The 23,581-nt window shown below is 43.1% G+C and overlaps 1 protein-coding gene and 1 long non-coding RNA gene across 2 annotated transcripts; one reads left to right on the top strand and one right to left on the bottom strand.

Moving 5' to 3' along the window:
• The first annotated feature begins 1,473 nt into the window (after positions 1–1,473).
• LOC136992555 (uncharacterized) lies at positions 1,474–4,990 on the top strand. The gene is made up of 3 exons (XR_010884895.1): positions 1,474–1,653; positions 4,426–4,552; positions 4,750–4,990. It is a non-coding gene; the product is annotated as an uncharacterized lncRNA (long non-coding RNA).
• A 3,600-nt stretch (positions 4,991–8,590) lies between these two features.
• Positions 8,591–23,455, bottom strand: LMO4 (LIM domain only 4). Its single transcript, XM_067300967.1, has 5 exons — positions 22,853–23,455; positions 20,433–20,671; positions 13,523–13,619; positions 13,014–13,169; positions 8,591–8,867 (listed from the first exon to the last, which is right to left on the bottom strand). The coding sequence occupies exons 2-5, from the start codon at positions 20,666–20,668 to the stop codon at positions 8,859–8,861; spliced, it is 498 nt and encodes a 165-aa protein (XP_067157068.1). The 5' UTR covers positions 20,669–20,671; positions 22,853–23,455; the 3' UTR covers positions 8,591–8,858.
• Between the last annotated feature and the right edge of the window lie 126 nt (positions 23,456–23,581).

The raw sequence follows: 23,581 nt of genomic DNA on the forward strand, positions 1-23,581 counted from the left end.
AGGGACTAACCAAGCTGCCTTCTGCCTGCTGAGCGATCATGGCACACCGGCCTGGGCAATCACAGGCTCTGGCTGAGACCTCTGGTGCTCTGTGGTGATCGTGGAGTGTGTAATTAAAAAGTAATGAATCCTATTTAAATATCGGGGCATTCTGTCCTGAGTGCCTGGGGGTGCGAGGAGACACCGTCTGAGGCTGCTCCCTATCCTGTGTGCCATCCTGTGCACCATCTTCAGCAAAAGGAGGTAGGAAAGGCCAGATCCGGATTTATTGTTTCCAGTTTGTTTTTTTTAAATACGTCACTGATCTGTCCAGGTATGGCAAAGCTGTGTGGCAATGAGTTAATTACCATGGCAGCTGCCTACAGAAAGGAGTGCTGTAGGCAGCCTCCTCCTGCCCCTTTGCCTGCAGGTAAAATCATCGCTCTAGGAAAGATGAAAGGGAACTTCTTTTCCTTTATAAACGTATCAGCGCCACCTTTACATGGCACACAGCACCCACTCTGCCCAGCTTTTAAGTTCCCCAGCCCCAGCCAGAACCTCCCCAGCAAAGCGTCACAAGTTTTACTGGCTCCGCGGGGTAAAGCGCGGGGACTCCCGGAGCCGGGGGCTCCGCGCCACGCTGCACCGCACCGCGCCGCCCGCACAAGGCAGAAGGCACCATCTGTGCGTCGCCGAGCGGCCGAGCCGCTCGCCAGCGCCGGCCCTGCGAACAGCAAGCCCGCTGCCCTGATTGATTCGCTTTTTAATGAACTGGGAAAGCCTGCGAACTTAAACCCTGACACCTCCACCTCCCTCCCTTCCGACCCATCCCTGCAGCCGCCTCCTGATTGCATTTCCAGTTATTACGGGATTAATGCAGCTGGCCCCTGTGCCTCTTTCCCCTGAACTTCATCAATAAAAGTTGTGCGCTGCCCTTGCTCCTGCCGGCTCCGCTCCGCGCAGGCACGCTGCCCCACATCGCCTGCGGAGCGGCTGCTGGGGCTAAAGTCTCGCCTGAGCCCCGCGCAGCAGCGAGATTTAGGTTCGCTTTTTTTTGTGGTGTTCTAGGGTTCCGCCACCCCCAAGAAGGCTATTTTCTAAAAACATCATTAAAAATGTAATTAACTGGCTTATTCTTTGGAAAGTCTGCAATTGTTTACAAAAGACTTGCCACACAAGCTGCCACCTTCGCCTGTGTTGACTGGGGAAGTTATGCTCTTGTTTACAACTGTGCATCAATTCTACAATATATTTAGTTTTGGTACAAGTTACATATAAAATTCTTACTGAGCTTAATGTTGCAGCAAATAACACATATAGTAAGCGAGTAGGATTTATCGCTTTATCGCTGGCTGTAATGTCGTAGTACATATTCTAAATATATACGGTGAATGATATATGCACACGCACATGCAAACAAAATGGAAATATATTTAGTTTAAGAAGTGATGAATTGTGTTTGCTTTCGTTATTCTTGTTTTGTGTGCAGGAGACTTGAGACGAAGCACATCGAGCACCGGGGCGGTGGGTAGGGCTGATACCTGGGAAACGCCGCGCGCTGGGACGAGGAGGCTGGCAAGGCTGCAGCTCTGTCGCTGCCCTGCGGCACAGAGGCACCACCAGGCCGGGAGGATGCCGACAAATCCCGTGACTGTCACTAGATGCGCCCGGGAAGTATGAAACACCTGTCAATCTAAAAAGTCTCCCCCAAGATTTTTTATTCAAACTTTTTTTAAAGCAGGAAGCGGCAATTTTCCCCTTTAAATTCACTGGGGGGAGGGGGGAAGTCTTCTGAGCTCTCTAGTAAACATGGAGGCCAGAAGGCTATGCTTAAATAATTCATCTACAAATTTGCAATATCTTTTTGAACTATAGCAATTAAACGGAAAATAGAAAAATCAGCTCAGCATCCTGTTTGGATGTAATTAAAGGTATAATCTGTTCCATTTGAATACTTCAGTGCTTACCCTTCTTAAAACAACAAATAAGAATAGTAGCTCATTTGCAGTATGTTTTTTTCAAGCCATCTAAAAAGACTAACTGATGAAGCAAGAATAATAATTTTTAAATGTGGCATAAGCACAAAAATACCAACCGCAGCTTTCAAATGATTGCTGCAGATTCCGAGTCTGATGAGAGTTCAGTAACAAGGGATATGCTCTACGGTAAAAAAGCCCAAGTCTTCCAGTATTTTGTATCGGCATCTTGATATTGCTTATATAATTACCTATCAAATACATCTGTGGAATGAATATCAGAGGATATCCAAAAATATGCAAGTCACATGCATATCAGCTCAGTCTTTTGGGGCTGTTTGAAGCTACTTTTTTTTTTTTTTTTTTAAGAATGAAGGACAGATACTGCATTCATTGCCCCTTTGTTGTCTGTAAACAGCTGATGATTTTACAGTGCAGTAAAATCACACTATTAATGGGTGGCTTATGGGTTTTAGGTAGGTTTTTTTTTTTTTTCCTCCTACTGGACATGTCTCCACTGCTTCTCAAAGAAATTGAAGTCAGGTGTAAAGTTAATATCTGCCTTGTTCATTTATTCTTCTGTAAGCAATCAAGATTTCCCCAACTCACAGGGCAATCTCTTGTCTTTTGAGAGTGAATATAGGCCCTGTTCCCTCAATTTAGTTTAACAAAACAACTGGCATAAGTTCAATGGAAGCGATGATTATTCTGAGAGGTTACGGCAAACCACAGAGGCTGTTAGCACAAGGCTGGCTTGTAAGATCCCCTAAGAGGAAAAAATATATGGCTATTTCAAAATGTAATTAACAGCGTATTCCAACAACGCGAGACACAAACATCAGCTGTTGCAGATGCAGAGGAACCTGGCTGTGCAGCGGCTGCTTCAGGTTGCCCAGCATCCTCCCTCCCGTAAGGGCGCCGGAGCGGCTCCATTGCTGGCTGCGGCGGTCCCACCGGCGGGGCCCCACGGGCCGCTGCCATCGCCCCGCGCCACAGCACTGCCTCCTTCCCGGGGGCACCTTCGCTGGCGCCGGGGAATAACCGCTCCTTTCCGAAGGTCCATTTTCACTCTAACTAGCTTAATGCTACATTTTGAAGAAAAGTTTCAAAAGTTTTTTGATTTTTCTTTTTAGTTAAGTGTGCAGCAGCAAAAAAAGTCCTAAAAAAATCAAAAATTTTTTTTACATTTTTAATTGTTCAAAAAACTTTGATTTCCAAACTCAGTATTTGTCAGTTGGGGTGCACATCTAATGTTTCAGGCAACAGAATTAAGCAAATAAAAAAAAAAAAAGCAACAGTGATAATATACCTGGGGAAAAAAATGGCACAGTAGTCTAAGAGGCCTGTATTTGAATGGTGAATTTGAGAAAAGTTTAGGCCCAGGTTTTCCCGACGTTGCTCAGCACCTGATACAGCCTCCCCAGGTGCGAGTCTTTTGCCCCCAAGCCCTTCTCAGGTTTGTCCTGAGCCAGGTGTGACCCCGAGCCCTTCTCAGGCCTGGGCCCGCTGAGGCATCCGCCCGGGAGCAGCCTCTGCCCAGGCATCGCCCTGTTGCAGGCACAGCTCACGCTTAAGTCAGCGGACACCTCGCCTCTGCGATGAAATGGCTGAATACAGTGTGGCATGGCCTGGGCGTAAGTTTTCAGTCGCTAAACTTCTGTAACATCTCACTTTGTAATACGCCGAGCGGCCCGTGCAGCGCGGGGCTCTCGCGTGCCCCCAGGAGCGGGCTCAAGGCGAGCAGGGCAAAAAGCACCGCGAGCCGCGCAGCAGGGCGGTCGTGCAGGTTCCCGGCCTGCTGCCGCCCCGCACAGCCTCCTGCATGCCGGAAACACGGCTGTGACCTTAGCGACAGAACAGCTGTTAAAAAATGCACGACAAAACCTAACTTGTTAAAAATACCCATGGGGGGGGGGGAAATCCTCAACACAGTCTCTTCTGTCTCCAGTAAACAGGATTTCCCCCCCCCCCCCAGGCCTTGGGTGCAGATGTCTGACCAGCCTCCTGTGGGTGAGTGAATTACTGACTGTCAGCTGGGCCATTTTCACTGAGCTTTAAGCTAAGGCATTTTTGCTCCCATTCGCCATGGGCTAAGAGCATGCACATGACAGTGATCCATTAGCAGAGCTCAGCTGACGCACGAGCGCACGTGGGCACCGGACACGCCGCCTGCCCGGGTGCTGGGCTGTCCCCGCGGCGCCGGGGCCCCAGGAGCACTACGCAGCCACGTGCCCCTTTCCCGATGCCCCGGCAGCACTTGCTCCTCTCACGCGCGCCACCCATGCAAGGGCACCGCACTGGCGAGGGAGCGAGGCCGTCCACAGCCTCTGCGGTGCAAAAATGCAGGAACTGAAGCTAATGCGCCTCAGAACTGGTGATGATTAAGGAGCAGAATTACCACTACAGAGTTAATTCCTCTTTGGGTTCTTACAAGCAAGTTTTTAATTTGCACCCAAACTTTGCATTTCAGATTTCAGGTCACCCATGTCCAGCCATGAGCAAGGCCTGGCCCCAGTGGGTCCTGCCCCAGGAGGCGCCGGGGTGTCCTTGGGACGTCACAGACTGCAGAGGCCGGCGAACCCACAGCTTGCCCACAGGTAAGATGAGCTGATTGCATTAAACAGTCTCACCTGCTGTACAAACGTGTAAGTATGGCCTGTCAGATAAACTTCTGCTTTTTATTAAAAACACCTATAAGGTAACTGATTGCTTTGCACTAGCCTTTTATTAGTTGTGATTAGGGAGCTCTGGGAGCCCTATTTGCACAGCTCTAACAAGCCATGACCTGTCGCAGGTTACTGGCTCGCGGCCCACAGCGTGCCGGCCGCTCACCGCAGAATCAGCCTGACGTTGGAAACATCCCCAGTAGGAAGCGTGCACGTCCCTGCTTACACTGCAACAGAAACCAGTAATCACGCTGGGCCCCGCCAGCTGCAAGTTCAGCTTGTGGAGCTCAGCCCGGCTTGTGGCCACTCCAGCACGGTCGGGCTGGGAGCAGCAGCTCCGGCGGGGACGCGGGCCCTGCTCTCGCCAAGGGATGCAGGTGAGTGGGCTGCGCTCCGCCATCACTCGCCGCAGAAATAAGAGAGCGCGTCACTGCTTAGCATGCAGCCAAGGCACTGCCAATCTAAAATGGCTGATCAGTAATACTTTAATTGCAGTTTCATAGAAACAAATTGCTATTTAATTGCAATAAGCTTTTCTGTGGCTTCGCTGGACTGACAATAGGCACACACCTGGTACTAAAAAGTAACAAGCAGCCACGATGGTTATGTGGCACTCCATGTGCTGCAGGCTCAGGTAGTGAAATTACACCTAGCACGCACCATTTCACACTAAAGCAATTTAATACTTAAAAACTATATGCATGGATGTCCCAATCTCAATTTTATATGTTATTTTAATAGAGCCGTTCAGAAGATAGATCCTTGCAAAGAGCTGTACTTCTGATATGTACCTACTGGCCAAAGAATTTGATAAAAATTTTAAACTTAAATGGCCTTCTGAAATGCCTGACAATACTGAATATCAAGTCATACTACACTAGTATCTGATTTTTTTTCAGCATTTACCCTAAAATTAGATGCTGCCAATTTTATCGGTGTTAACTAACAGGGAAACAGGGTGGTTAATATTCTAAAGATGTGACTTAATTTCATAGGCTTCATTTTGGTAAGACATTCTCATTTTGTATTTCATAAGATACTGCATAACCTGTTAAAATATTTAAAGATAAATCATGTAGGACTGAAAAGACAGTATCTTGTTGCAAACAGAATTTGGTTTGGAAAGGCTTAATGTCCCACTGCCTGCCAGGATGCGTAAATCTCATAACTAGACAGCTGGATAGGTAAAAACATTAAACCCATTTAGAGGGCAATCTTTTTACAAAATTGTTTCATTAATAAGAGTGACAATTTATATGATTGAGACATTTAGATGCAGTACAGACAATGCATTTTATCCAGGTTCACTAGGATGATTTCAGATTAGTAATATTTCCTTTGATTTTTTTTTAAACAGCATTCATTTTTGAAAGTGAGGGAAGCTCTTACTGAATGATTATTTGTGTGACTTTTCAGCAGCACTAAATGCAGAAGGGTGTATTTCAGATTCAGTGTAGCAAACACATGTGATAAAAGGTGAACAAGTGCGTGTTTTTCCTCACAGTTCTCCTAAAAAAAGTGATTTTTCACGTAAGGACAAACCTAAGTGTTTCCAGTAGCCTTTCATCCACACCTAACATCCCCATTAGAGCCTGTTTTATTGTCTGAAATGCCTCTGGTTTCAAGAAAGCATTTTACCTAAAGCAAGAATACTACTTAAATATGTTCTATTGTATATTCATAGCTCCATTAGTCCTCCTCCAATTTAGCACATCAAAGCAAAGGCTTCATCACTTGCATGTGGATTATGCTAACATGAGTGACATTTGTAATCTTATAGGTCTGCAACTTAAGAAATGCTTTTAAAGTAAGCTATTAAATAGGTAGCTGTGCTTTACAAACGAGTCATATAATAGTTTATTTAAAGCCTTTAATGAACTTCAACCTCTACATCACTAAATGCTATACTACATTACTTACTAGAAGTTATTAACTATCTTCTTAGCACTTCTAGGTTATATTGGACAACCAAAAATCCATACATGTTAGATTTAAATACTGTACCTTGAGTACTTATACTGAAAGAATATAAAAAGATGTCTACAGTCTCGCTAATACTTAAATGCCATATTCATATGACTTCAAGTGTGTTTTCAAAGAAATTCAAACAGCACAATTTGGAGGACTCTACCTAAAGATTTTAATGCCAGATCAAAAAGCTTAGAAACTCCTTTAAAAAAATATGTAATTGCATTTAATTTAAAAAGTCATACATAGTTTCAGTATTTTTATTACTGCATACGTCATGCAAGCATTCTTTTGTCTTTTATGTTCGATACTGTACATGAAGTCATTTTTGTTTCTCTGCAAGAGTCCTATTTTTTCCCAAGCACTGAAGTGTTAAAAGGAGAAATTCAGCAGACCTCCAGTATACTAGAGGTCAAGAAGTAGGATCTGAAAAGAATCTTGCTGTTGGTTGTTTAGACAGACAAATCTATAAATCAGCTTTTTGTGTATCAGCATCACAACAAAAATAAGTGAAGCTCACTCTATAATCAGGCAAGCTAAACGGTGAACACCTTCTTGAAAACAGAATTAAAAAAGAAAATATAATCATGATGTATTTAAAATTTATTAGTCTCCTGTAAAAGTAGAATAGTTACCAAAATTGATTTGTTATGAATTGCAGCAGAGGCACCTTCTAGGTGCTTGCAATTTCCTGACCAAAAGCATACAAAACATGGTCATAGATTCATTTAATGTGCTTGCTATAAATGTGAAAAGTCAGGACTTTTTCTCAAAATCATTCTGCATTTATCTACCTGTCAGTACCTGAAGGGAAAAACCCACTAGACGAATTTCCTCCCTTTCCAACCATAGAGGAGGCTTCGTAGTTTTGAGGGGGGTTGTTTTTTTCTGGAGAACAGATTGTATTTGAGATCAGCTGGTTCTCAGAAGTCGTCCAAGAAATTCTTTTCTTTCCTTACGATCACCACTACTAAAAAGTTACATCTCTTATGACAGCAAATACAACTTTATGTTGTTTAGATCAGAATAGCCATTGTATTACTTTTTATGAATACTCAATTCTGGTGTTCGGTACAAGGTACGGATCTCTTTCTGCATTATTTTTACTCTTTGACCTCTTAGATATACACATACACATTCATGCTTGCACACTCACGCTCACGTGCAGCCCTGCAGAGAGCATTCTGTGAAAAGGAACTGGATGGAAAGAGATCACAACACCTATATACATACCACAGTTCACTGCAAAATGAATTATGATATATTTGCTGTTATCAGAATTAAGAATCTCAATGAAAAATAAAGATCAGTTTGAAGCAGTGCTCTGTATCCTTGCCAAGAGTGACATGGGTAAGTAGTTTGACAGATTCTTTACAGGTGTAAGACAAAAAAAAAAATCTCCAAACCAAAAAGCTACTTTCAAAGGTAATTACTACATAAGGTTTAGTTTCAGAGTAATGTTTTGAATGTATTAAAAAAAAAAAAAGCACCAGAACTGCTAAAACCCATACTCAATTCAGTGTTTTTGTTTTACTTTTTTATTATTTAAATACACCATACTAGAGCAAATGTCTCTGAAAATATCACAAATAAAAGATTTTTCTTCATTCAGCAAATTAGAAGTAGGTGAAAATTTCTACACAGTAGCTGCTATGAGCCTGACTTTTTTTTTCTTTTTTCTCTTTTTTTTTTTGCCATGGGAAGTAGCAACATTAGGACAAAAACACTTACATGCATACATACATTGTATTTTACAGAGATACAATAAAAGTGTTTGTGATAGAATATCACAAAAGCCACATCTTTCCTTTATCTCATGTTCAGTTTGATTGAAACACGTTTCCTTACAACACTTAAATATACAAAGAGCAAAGAGAATGTTGTTAAGGTAAAACACAGGGTACAAACTCTGGCCAGTGCCCTGCTAATTGTTAATGAGGGTAGAAAGCAGATTTCAATGCTTCTTTTAATTAGCTTCATTAGTCATCTTCCCCACCCGCCCCCCCAAAGATGTCCTCCAGTGGATCTTTTTTCATTTTCTCTACAGTCTCCCATTAGCCCAGGTTCATGGAGTCCTTAATGTTCATATTCAGTCATTTTAATACACCAATAAATGTGGGAAGGGCAATCAAGAATAAAGAAGGTGCAATGGTATGGAGCTGGCATTGATGCTAGCTACAAAGGTGACTTGTCTACTTGGAGACATGGGATCCATCTGTGATGAACAAAATTTGAGATGAAGGCACGCATTCTGCATTACTCTGACCTTTTAGCAGACCTGTAAGAAATAAAAATGGGTATCTTAGCTAAAATGCTAAATTTGAGATAGGAAACTACAACATGACTGCTTTTGTCTTTTCCTTATTCACTAATCTCTTTTTTATTAGATTACTTTCCAACTGTGACTTGATTGTGACTTAAGGCTTTCTACACTATCCATTCATACTGCTAATGTTTCAACTCCAAATAGCAAAAAGCAAATATTTTCTGCAGTTTCACTAAAAAGAGTGGACAAAGAAAAAAAAAGACAACAATAAATAAGTGTACCTTCTGGTAGCAAATTGTACAGTGAATAAGGTGGTTTTTCTGGGCCCCTTTTAAAAGGGAAGAAACATTATGCCATGCCTTTGAAGAAGCAAGTAATATGATCTTATAATTGGAAGAAATAGTGTGTAAAGCAAATAAGAAGTACAGCCAATATCCTCCCAAGGCAACTTTGGTTAATATGCTGCATTGCACAAGAGCTAAATATAGATATTTCAGGATTTTTCCCCCCCATTTAAAATTCCTCATCTGGTGTGTTAGTTAATGTTACATAAACATTTTAATATATGAAGTCAAACATGTGCTTTCACACTGGTGTTAATGAATTGTGATAATTAAAAGTGTCTAACTCAATAAAAATCTAAACTTTCATGGATAAAGTAGAAATGATCATCCATAGTCTTCAAATACAATCTGTTTGCAATTACCAAAATGAAATAATATATATTAGATTTTTATGTTTTTTAAATGACATTTTGCGCTTCCCAGGAAGTTCTTTTTTCACCCTTTCTCTAAGTTACTAAAAGCCTGAGGTCTATTAGTAACTGCAACCCCCCACTTTCAAGCTAATTAAAGTAGTAGAGGCTTGGAGGTTTAATTCCCCAGAGCTGAAGCTCAGTGTGAGAAAGGTAATTTGTCTGTCCAGAACAAAGATTAGGGAGCAGCCAGCAAGCATATTTAATAAATGAGCATCAAATATCTTCTATTATGGACACAGACAACACCAATTATGTAACTACAAGGGAATTGTTGAGTGATATGTAAACTAGAAGATTTTTAAGATCTTCTCTGAGAGACGTAATCCAACTCATACTTTATTTAAAAGTACAGAAGCTGAAGATCACCATTTGCTGTGAACATTGTCAACCAGTGGAAAATTTACACTTTTAGTAGCTGGTAATACTGTTGCAAGCAAGAACTACTGAAATACTACTGAAGCCAAAAACCAGAGAGAATTCTCTACAGAGGACAATGCAACCCCTTCAAACATCCTGGCGCACAGGACGTCACAAACTAGCGCGAAGGGTTTGCAGTCTGCAAAGCAAGCAGTACCAAGTTTAGATAATTTTTTGTTTTTTTTCAAAATACACAGCAACTGATTAGAAGTTATAATTTACACATGTGAATTGACTCAAGGAAGCAAAAGGCCTCCTTGGAATAGCCAACATAACTGCATTTGCCTCCTTAAAAGAAAAATCAACCTTTTAAATAAAGTTAGGTCATTCAACCCTTTATGCCTGCACCAGTCATCAAGATACATTAACTTGGAAACTATATAAAGACAACAGTGAATTCATAACTGTCACCTTTATAAAAGCAACAAAAAAGTTTTTTAATGCAGAGTATGTCTCAATCTCCTCATCTTAATAAAAAACCCTGTGAATATTCTGCTATGTCTATAATCTCTAGTGGCAGAATAACCTGGAGACTGATTGAGCTTTAATGTTTAATAAAGAGTATTGTACCTATTACAGTCAACTCTGTCAAAGTGGAAGAACATTTTTAATTAGTGGCCCTAAAACACAGCTTTCTGGAAAATGTTTCTGATGTTTACATCCTTATATTGTTAAAAAGCCATCACACAAAACACTACTTTTTCAGCACCTGCCCCTTTAGTTTCCAGAACTCCAGAAACCTGACAAACCTACCAATCACCAACTCATTTCCTCAATTGTATTTCATTTTTCTGGGGTTCAGGTGCTCCCCAATTCCCCTTTGAAAACTGGTAGGAAGACTTACAGCATTTGCTAGAGAGATATTATAAAGGGAAAAACAAAAGCTATAATCTCTCTCCCCAATTTTCTCCTTAATACCTCTTCATCTGCCTCATCATGGACTGTAGCAATGCAGTTAATAGTCAGTGACAGCGCTTAGTGTTTCCTCTGCATTTGGCTTCCACTTCTAGGTATCTGCAATTGTGAGCTCTGCAAGCCTCATCCAATTTTACTTCTCTTTTCCATGTTCTGTGTTCCTCATCATGTCTACTGCTTTTATTGAAACTAAATCATTTTTATGTTTTGCTAAGGCATAGTAAGAAACTGATAAAACTAAATGACAATTTAGACACCTATTTGAAGTTACATTAAACTTTACATTCATAGAAGACAAGTGGATAAACCACTCTCTCAGAATGGTAAACTTTTTACTGCAGTGTATAAAGATGAATGGTTTTACCTGTATTTTGAAATGGGATACCTACAAATATTCGTTTAACAGATTCACTGCTAGCTACTCTGTATTACAGATTTGTTTCATTAAAATTCACAACAGTATAAATCTATGAATCTTTAACTGTATTTGTACTTCCTTGAGGAGAGGCTGCACATTCTCCTCCAATCTTAATTATCTTTGTTCTGCCTAACTATATGACTTTTGTACTCAACTCTCTCTTGTCACCTCAATTGACAAATTAAGTAAATAAAAAAGGTCCGTGTTTTATTTTGATGTAATTACATTCACTGTATAAGACTCAAAAGAATACTTAAAATTAATCAGTAAATTTATGCACAGAAAAAAAGCAAACATGGATATTGAAATGTAGCAACACAACAACAAAAAATCATGGAAATTAAAAACCGGTTTGTATTTTCTTGTACATATTTATCCACTATGTAAAAGCATTAAAAATTATTCTGCACATTACAGAATAGATAAGCCTAGCATTTGTCCCAGATTTTTTTAATCTTCCAAATTCGTATTTGCAGAAAAATGTTATTTTTTGTGATCCTTACAGACATTAATGAAGTTCCTATTGTAAATCTATAAAGAATTACCAACTGAAGTGTGCACTTTTTGTTTCATTGCAATAACTCAGTGCTGTGTGATTGCCTGGGTTAATGATGAAAAAGTCAAATATACTATCAGAGCTGATGGAAAAATCTATCACCAATCTGAAATTAAAATTCATCTGTGGTCAATAAGATTTAATATCCATGCAAGTGGCGCTGTAAAGAGTAAATGAATCAATGTCATCAATACATAATCAGTATGAAATATGATGTGAATAAAATTATGTGCAAGAGTCATACATTCACTCTTTTCTGGACCAGGGTGGAATGAACAGTCTCTTAACTCAAGGTTGACAGTAATTGTTACAAATTAGGCACAGCAGTTATCAAAATGCACTCACTTGCATAGCTTTAGGACTTATTAAGGAGATTAAAATAGATCTAAAACTATCTAGTTTCAGGACAACTGTTGATCAGATTTTTTTTCTTCTTCTTCTCTATATGATTTGTACACTCCTAATTTACTCATTTAACTAGAAACCAAGAACTGTCGGGCAAAGATGTACAATCTCTAGTTGAGCTATTAGTGTTATGGAGTGATAAGAAAATAAGATTTTGGTTTTCAAATCTGAGTTATGACATATAAAACAGACAAGAAAATACTTCTGAAAGGGTCCCCCAGCATGTTTCCTCAACTACAACCTTAATATTAAAGTGAAATACATTGGCTTAATTCAGGAACCTTCTTTTCACAAGATATTTATTTCCATATTAAAGGATCTAATTTTCCTTCCATAGTAACCTGCACTCTTCTAGCCCTTGATTTCAAAGTTATAAAACTATAAAATAAAATGCTTCTCTTTGTTAAGACAATTTGTATCAGTGTATGTTCTCCATTCCATTTTTATATATAAGGAGTTCAACAGCCATACAGATCCACATGCCCAAACCTAAATAAACTGACTCATCTTATACGTCATATTTAAAGGGTTAGTATTTTTGCCCCATACTTCATGCCTAAGTTAACTACGTTAAGTTCAGTTATTTAAAGGTCCCCCTTGGGGAGGTGGGGAGTATCCACTATTAGACTGAAAAGAAATTGATCTTCATTTAGCTCTAATAAAGCTTATTAGTAATTGTTGAGTATTCACCTTCTGGTCTGGCAGTAGTGGATTACTCTGAAGTGAATTCAAATGGCCATTGATGAGAGCTGTAGGTCTATCATGTTCACAAAATAAACTGCCATTGATGTAGTGAAACCGATCTCCTGGGACCAGGCGATTCCGGCAGGTAGAGCATGTAAAACACTGAAAAGGGAAAGAGACAGCAAGTGAAACTACAGCACAAATTAAGTATGCTGCAGGTTTGAAAATTACACTTCAGAGACTGTAAGTACAGTTGAGATATGGAGCTGCTTGGTTTCTAGTATCTCCAAAAATGGCATTAGTCTTACCTGTTGGGACTATGCAGTACATAACTCAAGTACAGTTTTACCGATTATGAGGGGACAAAGCTACACACTAAAGGAAGCTTTATAATATATACTCGTATTTTTAGTTATTGCTTTGCACTTTGTTCATAAGCAGGTGCAGATTTTATACGAAAGAAGCAGGGCACTACTAATAAGCTACTAAAAAAGATATAGAAAAAAAACCCTCACCTTAAGATGATAGACATTGCCCTGTGCCCTCATGACCAGCTCGCTAGCAGGAATGGACTGTCCACAGGCACTGCAAGCACCACTATTTCCAAATAACCTGAAACAGAGGTGATGATCATGAATAATTTAATACACAAGAGGCTCTAAGCATTTTTGCGCATCACTGCAATGGTTTATTACACAACTATTTTAGGCTTCTGACCCCTGTCTTCCAACTTGCTTATGGGTTGTAATATGAAAAAGTATATTTTTGTATAACAACTGGTAGCTTCACCCTACCTTGGATGTGGTTGCACAGGATTTAATCAGAAATATTGACTTACACCTCTAGAAACACAAACAATTCTGTACTACACACATTTTATCAGATTACTGGGTTCATCATAAAAAAAAGATACAATTCATGACTGGAGTTTAAATGCATTGTGTCCTTGAAATTATATGAAGAACTCTTTTGTACTTTAATCATATCTTGAGATATGAGTCATCAAAAGGGTTAAGAGGATTTGATTGTATATCTAAGAAGACATCATGCTCAGTGTATTGAAACTCCAGTAAACCTCCATCAGTGCAGAGTTTCCATTAGAAACTCTCTGCTATCCAGGTTGATATATAATGTGTATGGGTTAACCTTTTCAATCATGGTGTCAACACTTTAGATTTGCCTCTGCTCATCTCTTTCATCCTAACCTTCTCTCTCTCTTGATAATGAAATGCTTGCTCCAACTTCCCTCTATCTGCTCCTGAGTCCACAATTTAGATTACTTCATCTCTGCTAGCAACAAACTGAATGAAATTTCGATTTGAGCAGAAAGTAATTTACCGGGATCTGGACCCATTTGTCATCATATCTCTCTGGGTGTTTGCTGTATCACTGCAGTTTTCCTATGCAATCAAATGAGACCACAACATCTGCCATGGGGGGGGGGGGCATGCAGTGGGGGAAGGGGAAAATAGGCAGAAGAGTGGTGAAGAAAAATATATACATAATTCTTCAAATCCATTTAAAGGCACAACACATCGATTCAAAATATAATACAATAATGATTGAGTTCTACTTTTACAGACTGTATTAGCTAGAATTAGAAAACCTTTATTTGCTTTTGCACTTCTCTCTTTAATATACACAAATATTTATAAAGAGTACCACAATCATTTCACAGTAGAAAAGGAAACTGAACTAGCTGGCAGGGTCACAGACCCACTTTCCTGCACAATGTAAAACACAGTAATAGGATTTACAAATTAGCGTATTGGTGTCATAATAAATATTAATATTTGCATCTCTTTCCTGTCCAAATAAAGTCATAAAATTCTGTTTGTGTCAACCTAGGAGACGCATTACAACAGAATACCCGTAATCTGAATGATTGCAGTGTGCCTCTGTATAAAAATAATTGCTTTGAATTTTCAGAATCTGAGCTTGCAGAGGAGGCTTGTCATGTTCAAACTACTAATTTGCTGTCGCCACTTTATTGAAAATAGCCTGTAAGTTGTTATTAAATGTATCGACTGAACGACAGAGAGAGTAGTAAAACTGCCCCTTAAGATGGCTTTTAATAGGAAGCCGAGAAACAAATTTTGCAGCAGCATCGATTTGAAGAGTTCAATCAAAACTCCATTTCAAAACTAATTAGTCTGAGATCCACGACACATTGACACATTCTTGCAGAATCACAGTGGTTACAAAGGGAAAGCTGAACTAATACATTGTCAGGACCTCCAGCCAAAAGGACTAAACTGTCTAGAAACTGCGGGTCCGTTATTATGGCATCTTCTAAATCAGGACCAGTTCCGAGTAGTTACGTGATGTATTGAGGTTACTTCCAAAGCTTTACAATGCACCTTTTTCTTCCTCCACTGTTACTAGTAATGAAGTTGGCACACAAAAAAAAGGTGTACAAGAAGCACTTTAAGAGGAAGGTGGCAAGACATAGGCGCATTTCTAGAACCAAGATCCAAACAGGCACTATTGGGTAGAGTGGGGGCAGAAATACAAAGTTCTGCAGATGAATCAATAATGTTACTTCTCCTGGAAAATATGAACATGATCAGCTTTTTCTCACAACCCTCTGTACAATTGCACCAGCAACTAAAAATGCAGCTTTTTGGAATATCGGTCTCATTGCACTGCTTTTCTTTTTTAAGCACTCATTTATTATACAAGTCTCTCCGACTAGAAGTGGTTATACACCTTGAATGTCTGTGAATTTTAATAAGTGGAGTCAATCTAATCCAGAAGCTTTCCATACACCCTAGGTTTTATCTAACCATGCTTCCAATACATTTCTAGGTTTTGGGAAGTCACTTTCAGCCTTCTGCTGAAATTCCTAAAAATTGCTTGCAAAGTTAGACCACCTTATTAAAGCTATCTAGTACTTTGTATTATTTACCAGGACAGTTAAGCTTGTTTTTCCTTCTCTACTGTTACTGTTACTGTTACGGTTTTGTAATATCATTAACAGGAAAAAGGCTTTATCTTAGAATAATGTTATTCCTTCCTACCAGTAAAGGAGGTCCAGCACTGTAACTATTCTTTACTGAAAAAAGTTGTTTCACATGGTTTCTGAGAGGCTGGAGAGCTAATTATCTAACCAGGGGGACTGTCCAGGACAGTATTTGATTTAAAAGGCTTGAGGCTTTAGGTGCTCAATTAAGTAGCTATCGGTCTCAGACTGGACTTTAATGGGCTCTTTTCTCTTTAACTGCAGCAATGGGTAGAGATACCCCAGGTCAGGCTAATTAAAGCCAGGGGACTCTTTAATTGTGATGACAGAATTGGTTTCAGTTTCCTCTTCGGGTCCTCAGTCCAAGAAGGTCATTAATATTTCAACATTTGGGCAATGCAATCAATCACAAACATCAAGAGGTTCCCTATACAGACAAGGCAGGCTCTTCTACACTTAACAGCGTTGTACTGAGCCACCTTAACTACTGTGTAGTTCCAACACAGCATTCCCCACACCCCAAAGTACACAAGTGCTCCTATTTTTTTTCCGAATGTTCACAAGAGTGGGAACGAAGGCAGAAAGAAATATTTTCAGTCCGGTTTCATGTTTTGCTGCTCAAAATTTGGTATCTGTAGAAACACATCTCTAGCAAACTATAATAAAAAAGAAGATTCCAAGTTCTTTTCAAAAGTGTGGAGGCAAACAGATTTAAGTGCTCTAATTCCTGCACTGCACAGTACGTATTTGTGCCCACAAACGTATATCCAAGCCCTATCAAAGAGAAATGCACATCCAAAACTACCAATCCAGAAGCGATTGGTGTTTCTGTAGATTCCCTATATTTAATCTAAATTCTGCACCAGCTATATTAAATGTAACAAAGGCAACACAGAAATTACGCCTGGAGCCAAGTCCATTAAAGGTACTTCAGAATAACTAGAGACCAAGCACCTTAAAAGCACCAGCAGCTATTGATACTTAAAAGGGGGGCTGTGCATAATGGCAAGTGCTGCATTAGAGAAGGGGAAGAAAAAAAAAAAAACAGCCAAATTACGCTTGGTTAATTCAGAGTAACAGATCTGCCCCCAAGTGAATTGGAGGCCTTGAATTAATTCTGTTATGACAAATCAAGATAAACGTTCCCCCTAAATTGCATGCGATTTAATTAATTTTTGAGATCCTGGGTTTTTTTTTTTCCTAGCTAATAGTTCACATGCTCCTGTGCTGTCATTGTGCTTGAGTGGGCAGACTTCAAAGTGATATTAAATAACCAACTATTAGATTTACCTAGCACGTCCTATTGGAAAAGTGCCATTTAATTACCTAGCCTGTTCAATTAAAGGGACAGCATTCCCTGAATATAGCAGCTTGCCACTGATTACCAGGGAAATGAACTCGCTGCCTGGCGGCCCCCTCCCTCCCCTCGCGGCGCGGCGCAGCGCACACTGCGGCTGCGGGCGGGCTGGAGCAGCGGCCGGGCTCCGGCGCGGCGCGGCGCGGAGCGGCGCGGCCCGTGGCGCCCCCCGCGGAAGGGGCCGGGCGCGCTGCGCCCAGGGCGCCCCCCGCGGAGGGGAGGGGCTGCGGGCGCTGCCCCTTTAAGGCGCGCCTGGGCAGCCCCCCCCCTTGCCTTCCCCACCACTCCCTGCTCTCTCTTAGAGGCCAATTTTGTTAATTAAATGTTTTGTTTGCGACGCGGCTCTCATTCATTTCGGACACGTCATTCCGAGCAGATCTAAGCCAGGGACCAGATCTCATTAGATAAAACCTATCAGAACTAAGAGAAAATGGAGGAGACACTAATTAAAGCTTTTAATTGTGTGGATTCACTGCCACGCTGCTGCTTTATCTGGCATCTTAAGGTTGGGGAGGGCTGCACTCTGCTCTCCTCCCTGCAAACGCATTTCTCCTGGTGGGGAGGCAGGGAAAGGCCCGGGATTTTCACCTCCCTCTCTTTTCCCAGGAACCTTGGCTCTCAATGAAAGCTGCTGCTGTAGCTTGCCCAGCTCTACAGCCGATTCGTTGGTGGTTTGGTGGATTTTTTTTGGGGGGGGGGGGGGTGCATTTAAACAGCAACAAACACACACAACGTCAGATGGTTAAAAAGCTCATTAATAAATGGCCCCGTGGTCTTGGCCTGCAGGAGCCAAGTCCCTTCCACCTGGCACCTGCGGGGCTGATCAACCCTCCTCCTCGTTTTGTTAGTGCTGTCTCGCATGCCCTCGCATCGCCGGCCAGGACCCGTGCCTGCCCGCAGCTCTTGCCCTGGGGGAGCGAACGTGCTGTGACACGCTGGGGCCGGGGCAGCCCCGTGAAAAATCAAGAGGGGGTTGGCAGAGGGGAACTGGAGAGGCTCACGCCTAACGGGTGGCATCGACTCCATGTTGAGATTAGGCCGTTTCAAGCGAGAAAGGGCTTTGCACGACCCGCATGGAAGCCTGCAAGCCCACTTCCAGCCGGAGAGCTCCAAGTTAACTCGGCCCTCGCACGGCCAGGCTGTCTAACCCCACCTTGAGTGTATAGTGTGCAGTTCAAGTTTCAGCAAGCATCTGTCTGAGTTATTTTTGTAAGCCAAATTACATAGATCCAAAGAGAAGTCAAGCGATGGAACAAGGAGATCAATTCAAAAAAACCTCATCTGATAAAGCATCCTATTCATAATTGCCTACATTAAAATAAACGAGTATTAATTTTTGGCAACACAAAACCAGAGGATTGTGATAAGCTTGCCTGAACTTGCCTCTGGGATACAGTGGACGCATCTTCTCTTTTTAATTAGGAGTAATCAGACGTGGGTTTGTTTGATGGTGTTGGTCGAGGGATGAATCTGTACTATTCAGTGCATCTTAACAGTAGTGTCAATTTTTCCACTTCAAACGAGCCTCTTTCCCTAACACTGTTCTGCACTATTTAATTACAATTCTGCCAGGCTTAGGCTTGTTGCTTAGGATGATGACCAAAAAGCACCATTAAAAACCCACATGTGCTGATTTTCTAACATTTGTCTCTAAAAATAACCCCCAAAACTAGTGAAGTTAATGCTGCATTTCCTAAAACATGTTTAGAGCTGCATTTCTTCTACTAAATTGATTGAAGATGCAGCCATGTATCAGGACAGGGGCTGCACTAGCACAATAACTAAGGCTTAACTCCTTTCAGACTAATGATGTCTCCGCATATTTAAAGAAATTCAGTACGGTGCCAACCTTTCTATCTCAAATAGAAGTCAAGTTTTACAACAGAAACAAACTTGTAACATTTTGTAGCCAACTGATTTGAAGAAAAAGTGGAACTTTTCAGCCATTAGGAAAAAGAAAAGCCTGGATTAACTCTTGATATTTACTGTAAATGAGAAGTCAGAAGCATTTAAAGAAAATGCAATTCATTTTAACTAAGCACTTCTGTTATGCCAGCAAGGTATGGGGCTTTTTGTTGTTTTTTTTAATTACCGAATGTTGAAATAGAACACCTCCTTGAAGCATTCATGTGCATCAGTCTATCAAACCATTTACTCAAATTAAATGTGTAATCCTTCAAAATGCCTCCTTTTAAATTAATGAGTTTAAGTAGCTTGAGTTCACCTGAAAAGATCCTATGGGCACCTGACCTCATGAATTCTTTCTATTAATTATATTGAAAACTCATTGGAGGGGATACTCTGCATAATTTTACTGTACCCCAACAGATGCAAGATTAATAAGGCTTAGTTTCCCCTACCCAGATCTGCGGCATTTAAAGTGAATAGCTTAGAAAAGGAAAGAGATAAGAAATAAAGAGCAAGAGCATATCCTTTCCATCCTTTCCGCTGCATTTTCTATACTGGAAGTTAGGAAAGATGTCAGTTCAAAGCCTCTACGCAACAACGTGAAGACAAACATTAGCACCGTTTTTGGCTATAAGTAGAATCCCTGGTCCTCCAACTGACGGTTAATCAGCTCTTTCACAAGGAGAACAGAGAATGAGTCATTCTGTTTCCACTCAAAGGAGTTTAAAGGTGCTTATGTAAATATCATAATTAATCAGATACTAAAGGCAGGCATTTCATTATTTAGCACCTCTGCCACAGCCTTATTTAAGCCCTACGATTTTAACATTTACCGTTCAGATATGCACGCTTCTCCTTCGACACTACAACAAAGCAGATTAATTTAGCCTCTCTGATTGCTGTTTATTTTTAGTTAGGACTTGTTTTGTGCTGACAAACCACTTTAAAGTTACAGTCGTCGTTCCGCCTCCCCCCAACTCTTCCCTCCGCTTGGCAGCCGCAACTGCGCCCGGGGCGAGGAGCTGCCCCGGCTCTCGGCGCTCCCGGGGAAGGGGCGCTGCCCGCCGAGCCCCGCGCCGCCCGCTGCCTCCGGGCTTCACGGAAGCCACGAGAAAGAGAGGGAAAAAGGGAGGGAAGGGGGAAGGCTCTGCCCGGAGGCCTGCGGGGCCGAGGCCGGGCGCGCCACCCCCGCGCTCACCTGATGTAGTCGTTTCTGCAGAGGATCATGCCGCTCTTGGTGTAGCAGGACGTGCCGATGTCCCCCAGCTGGGCCTGGCAGCAGGAGCACTTGAGGCAGCGGCTGTGCCAGTAGCTGTCCATGGCGTAGAGCAGGAAGCGGTCGGCGATCTTCCCCCCGCAGCCGGCGCACCTCTTCCACGAGAGGGAGCCCGCCGTCACCGGGGGCGGCTGCGAGCTGCCGCCGGGGTTCACCATGGCCTGCGGGAGAGGCGGCAGAGGCGGGTCAGGGCGGCCGCCGCCCGGACCGGGCAGCGCGGGGGTGGCACCGCGCGGCGCGGCGGGGAGGGGGCCGCGGGGGCGGACGGCCGCGGCGGGGCGGGCGCGGGGCGGCGCGGTCCCCGCAGCGCGGCGCGGCCCCGCTCCGCGCTTGTGCCTCTGCGGCTGCAGCTCACAAGTTAGGAACAGTCCCGGGTTTTGTTTTGCTTAAAAAAAAAGTGTGTGAGGAATGGAAAAAAAAAAAAGTTGTGAAACTGGTTTTTCAGTCTAGGAGAGACTCTCCAGGCGGGGTAACGAGGGGCTCGGAACCGGCTGTCCAGACGTCGAGATTTTTTTTATTTTTATTTTGGAGATACAAAAAGCACCCAGAGAAAACACTCCAGACTGAGGACACTGGCCCGAATAATAGATCATTGAACTTCAGGACGCCTGTTAACTTCCTACACAAACACACTCAACTTTTGTCTCGCTAATCTGCCCTTGATCAGCAGTTTAAACGCTAAAGCTTTGTTACTCAAAAAAAAAAAGTTTACCGACCGTAGGAAAGCAGCAGAATAACGAAGGGCACCGCTCAGGCTGGAGTTGGTCTGGCTGCCTCCAAAACTGCGAGTAAGGGCATTTTTCACTTTCTAATAAATGCTTTATGCAAGCAGGACAACTCGGAGATAATATAGGAATCAATTCATAAAGCTTACTCTAAACCGATTAATTTGTTGCCTTCAATCCAGAGTCCAATAAACTCCTGGTGTTCCTCTAGTCACTTATACTATAAAAAGATCAAGTTATTTACTGCCAATTAAGCAGCATGTTTTGTCTTTGTCCTTTGTAAGCCGTATGTGCTCATACCGAGGCATCTGGCTATCTGCTGAGGACGCCCAGGCTGATACCTCCAGGGCAGCGAGGGCGAACTTTTCCTGCCACTGGCCCAACTTGGCTTCAGGAGAACGAGAACTTAGGCCGATTTTAAACACACGTTTCCTCAGAAAGAGTTCCTGAAGGTATGTCCAGTGACCGCACAATAAACCAGAAGAACTGCACCAATTAAGCTATAACAAAAACCCTGAGACTTTGGAAAGAAAACCACTCTAAAAGCCATTAGCATTGCATTTATCCGAACGCATCATATACCTTTATGTAAATTGATTTCTGATGCATTTGTTCAAGGAATTGCCTTTTGTTACAGTTTCCAGCTACAGCCTAAATGAATCTGCATTTCCTGCTATGAGTCTTTAAACCGTTTCCCTACGCTTTAAATCACTTCGGATTTCTTAAAAGAAAGAAAAAGACTCCATGCTACCACATCACCCCATCTTTGTCGGAGGCAAACATATATAAAATGGGAAACGCTACACTGAGAAAACCATCCAGTAACCCCATTAAGCTAAAGCTCTTAAGGACAAGCAATACCTTAATGCTGATTAAATCTAAAAAGATGAATCAAGAGGACTGACCAGAAAGTGACTCCCTTGATAACTAAGGACGGGCCCTCATCAAGTTTCATTTAGAGTTGGGGGAAAAAAGCTTTTAACTTAAATAGGCTTACTCTAGTAATTACACAGCCAAGCAATTTAGGTCCTGGGATAGGAGTCAGTGAAATAGAAAGCAGAGCTGGAAGCTAGAGGCAAAATAACCCCCCCTTTTAACAGCGTCTCTGGTGTTTTTTTAATGGAGACCAAGGGAGGGACAAGCGGAGAGCTGGCAATTTGTAGTACAAAAATGGATGCTTAATTCATGTCTTGGTTTTAATTAGGTGATTCACCGGATTTCTCCTGGATTGAAACAAAAGACCGTGCGGGGGGCAGGAAGGGAATTGGAGAGGGGAGAAATAGAGAGCTCACTTTGATCTTTTCTGCCACTGTTTCAGAATAGTGTTTACTGCGGGGGAAGCGGGTGCCCTGTCCCCCCCGCCCCTTCCCCTCAGTGCACAACCGCGGCGGGCAGAGCCCGCTCCCCTCAGCGGCCGGACGAGGCGAGGCGAGGCGAGGGCAGCCCGGAGCCGCCGCCGCCGCGCTTTGTACGCGGGGACGGCGACAATGCCTGGGGCCGCGGTCCCCCCCGCGCAGCGCCGCGCCGCGCAGCCCCGCTCCGCGGGACGGGGCCGCGGCCGGGCGCCCAAACACGTACGCTGAAATAACAACGTTAGCGATTACCAGCACTTCTTACCTGCTTCCCCTCTATATTGCAAAAGGCCGGGGAGCAACGTCGCTCGGGGTCACGGAGCAGGTTTCCTTGCAAAGAAGCAAACCCGGCGCTCGCGCTCTCACTGGGCTTCGGGAGCACTGGAGGGAGCCCCCGGCCCAGTAAGTGGCAGCCCAGGCTGGAAAAACAGAGATATTGCTACGCGAGGCGTCTGCCTGGGTCCTTCCTCCAGCTCGCACTTCCCGGGAGGGGAGCTGCAGAGCTCAGTCCCTGCCGCTGAGCTGCACACGCAGGGCGCCGCCGCCGCTCGCTGCTGCAATCGCCGGGTAAGTTTGGCAATGTGGCTTCACTTTGTATCGCTTCCCCCCGCCCCCGCCCCCTCCGCTGGGCGCCGGCGGCTCCGAGCCTCCCGCCACGGGGAATCGGCCGGCCGCGGCGGAGAGGGCGAGCCGGCGAGTTCGAGCGGGGCCGGGCGGGCGCTGCTGCCGCGGATCCGGTGGCGGCGGCGGCGCCGGCAGGACCCGGGAGGAGGCCGCTCTGCGTGCGTGCGCCCGTGTGTGAGTGTGTGTCCGCGCGAGCGTGTGCGTGCGCGCCTCGCTCCCTTCCCCGCTGCCCCTCACACATGTGTTACTGACAGAGCAAAATCCCAACTACACTCCAGCTCGGCTCCCACCGTCAGCCCGCCTCAGCCAATCCGCCCCCGGCTTGTTCAGGCGGAATAATAAAACCTGCCAATCCCGGGGAAGACAAAGG

This window comes from Apteryx mantelli, chromosome 8 (assembly GCF_036417845.1).
Source record: "Apteryx mantelli isolate bAptMan1 chromosome 8, bAptMan1.hap1, whole genome shotgun sequence".
Classification (NCBI taxonomy): Eukaryota; Metazoa; Chordata; class Aves; order Apterygiformes; family Apterygidae; genus Apteryx; species Apteryx mantelli.

Coding starts and splice junctions, on each gene's coding strand:
- LMO4 (XM_067300967.1), bottom strand. CDS start 20,668: ATGGTGAACCCCGGCGGCAGCTCGCAGCCGCCCCCGGTGACGGCGGGC. Junction 13,620..20,432: donor TGCAGAAACGACTACATCAG/GTGAGCGCGGGG, acceptor CCTCTGTTTCAG/GTTATTTGGAAATAGTGGTG. Junction 13,170..13,522: donor GCAATGTCTATCATCTTAAG/GTGAGGGTTTTT, acceptor TTCCCTTTTCAG/TGTTTTACATGCTCTACCTG.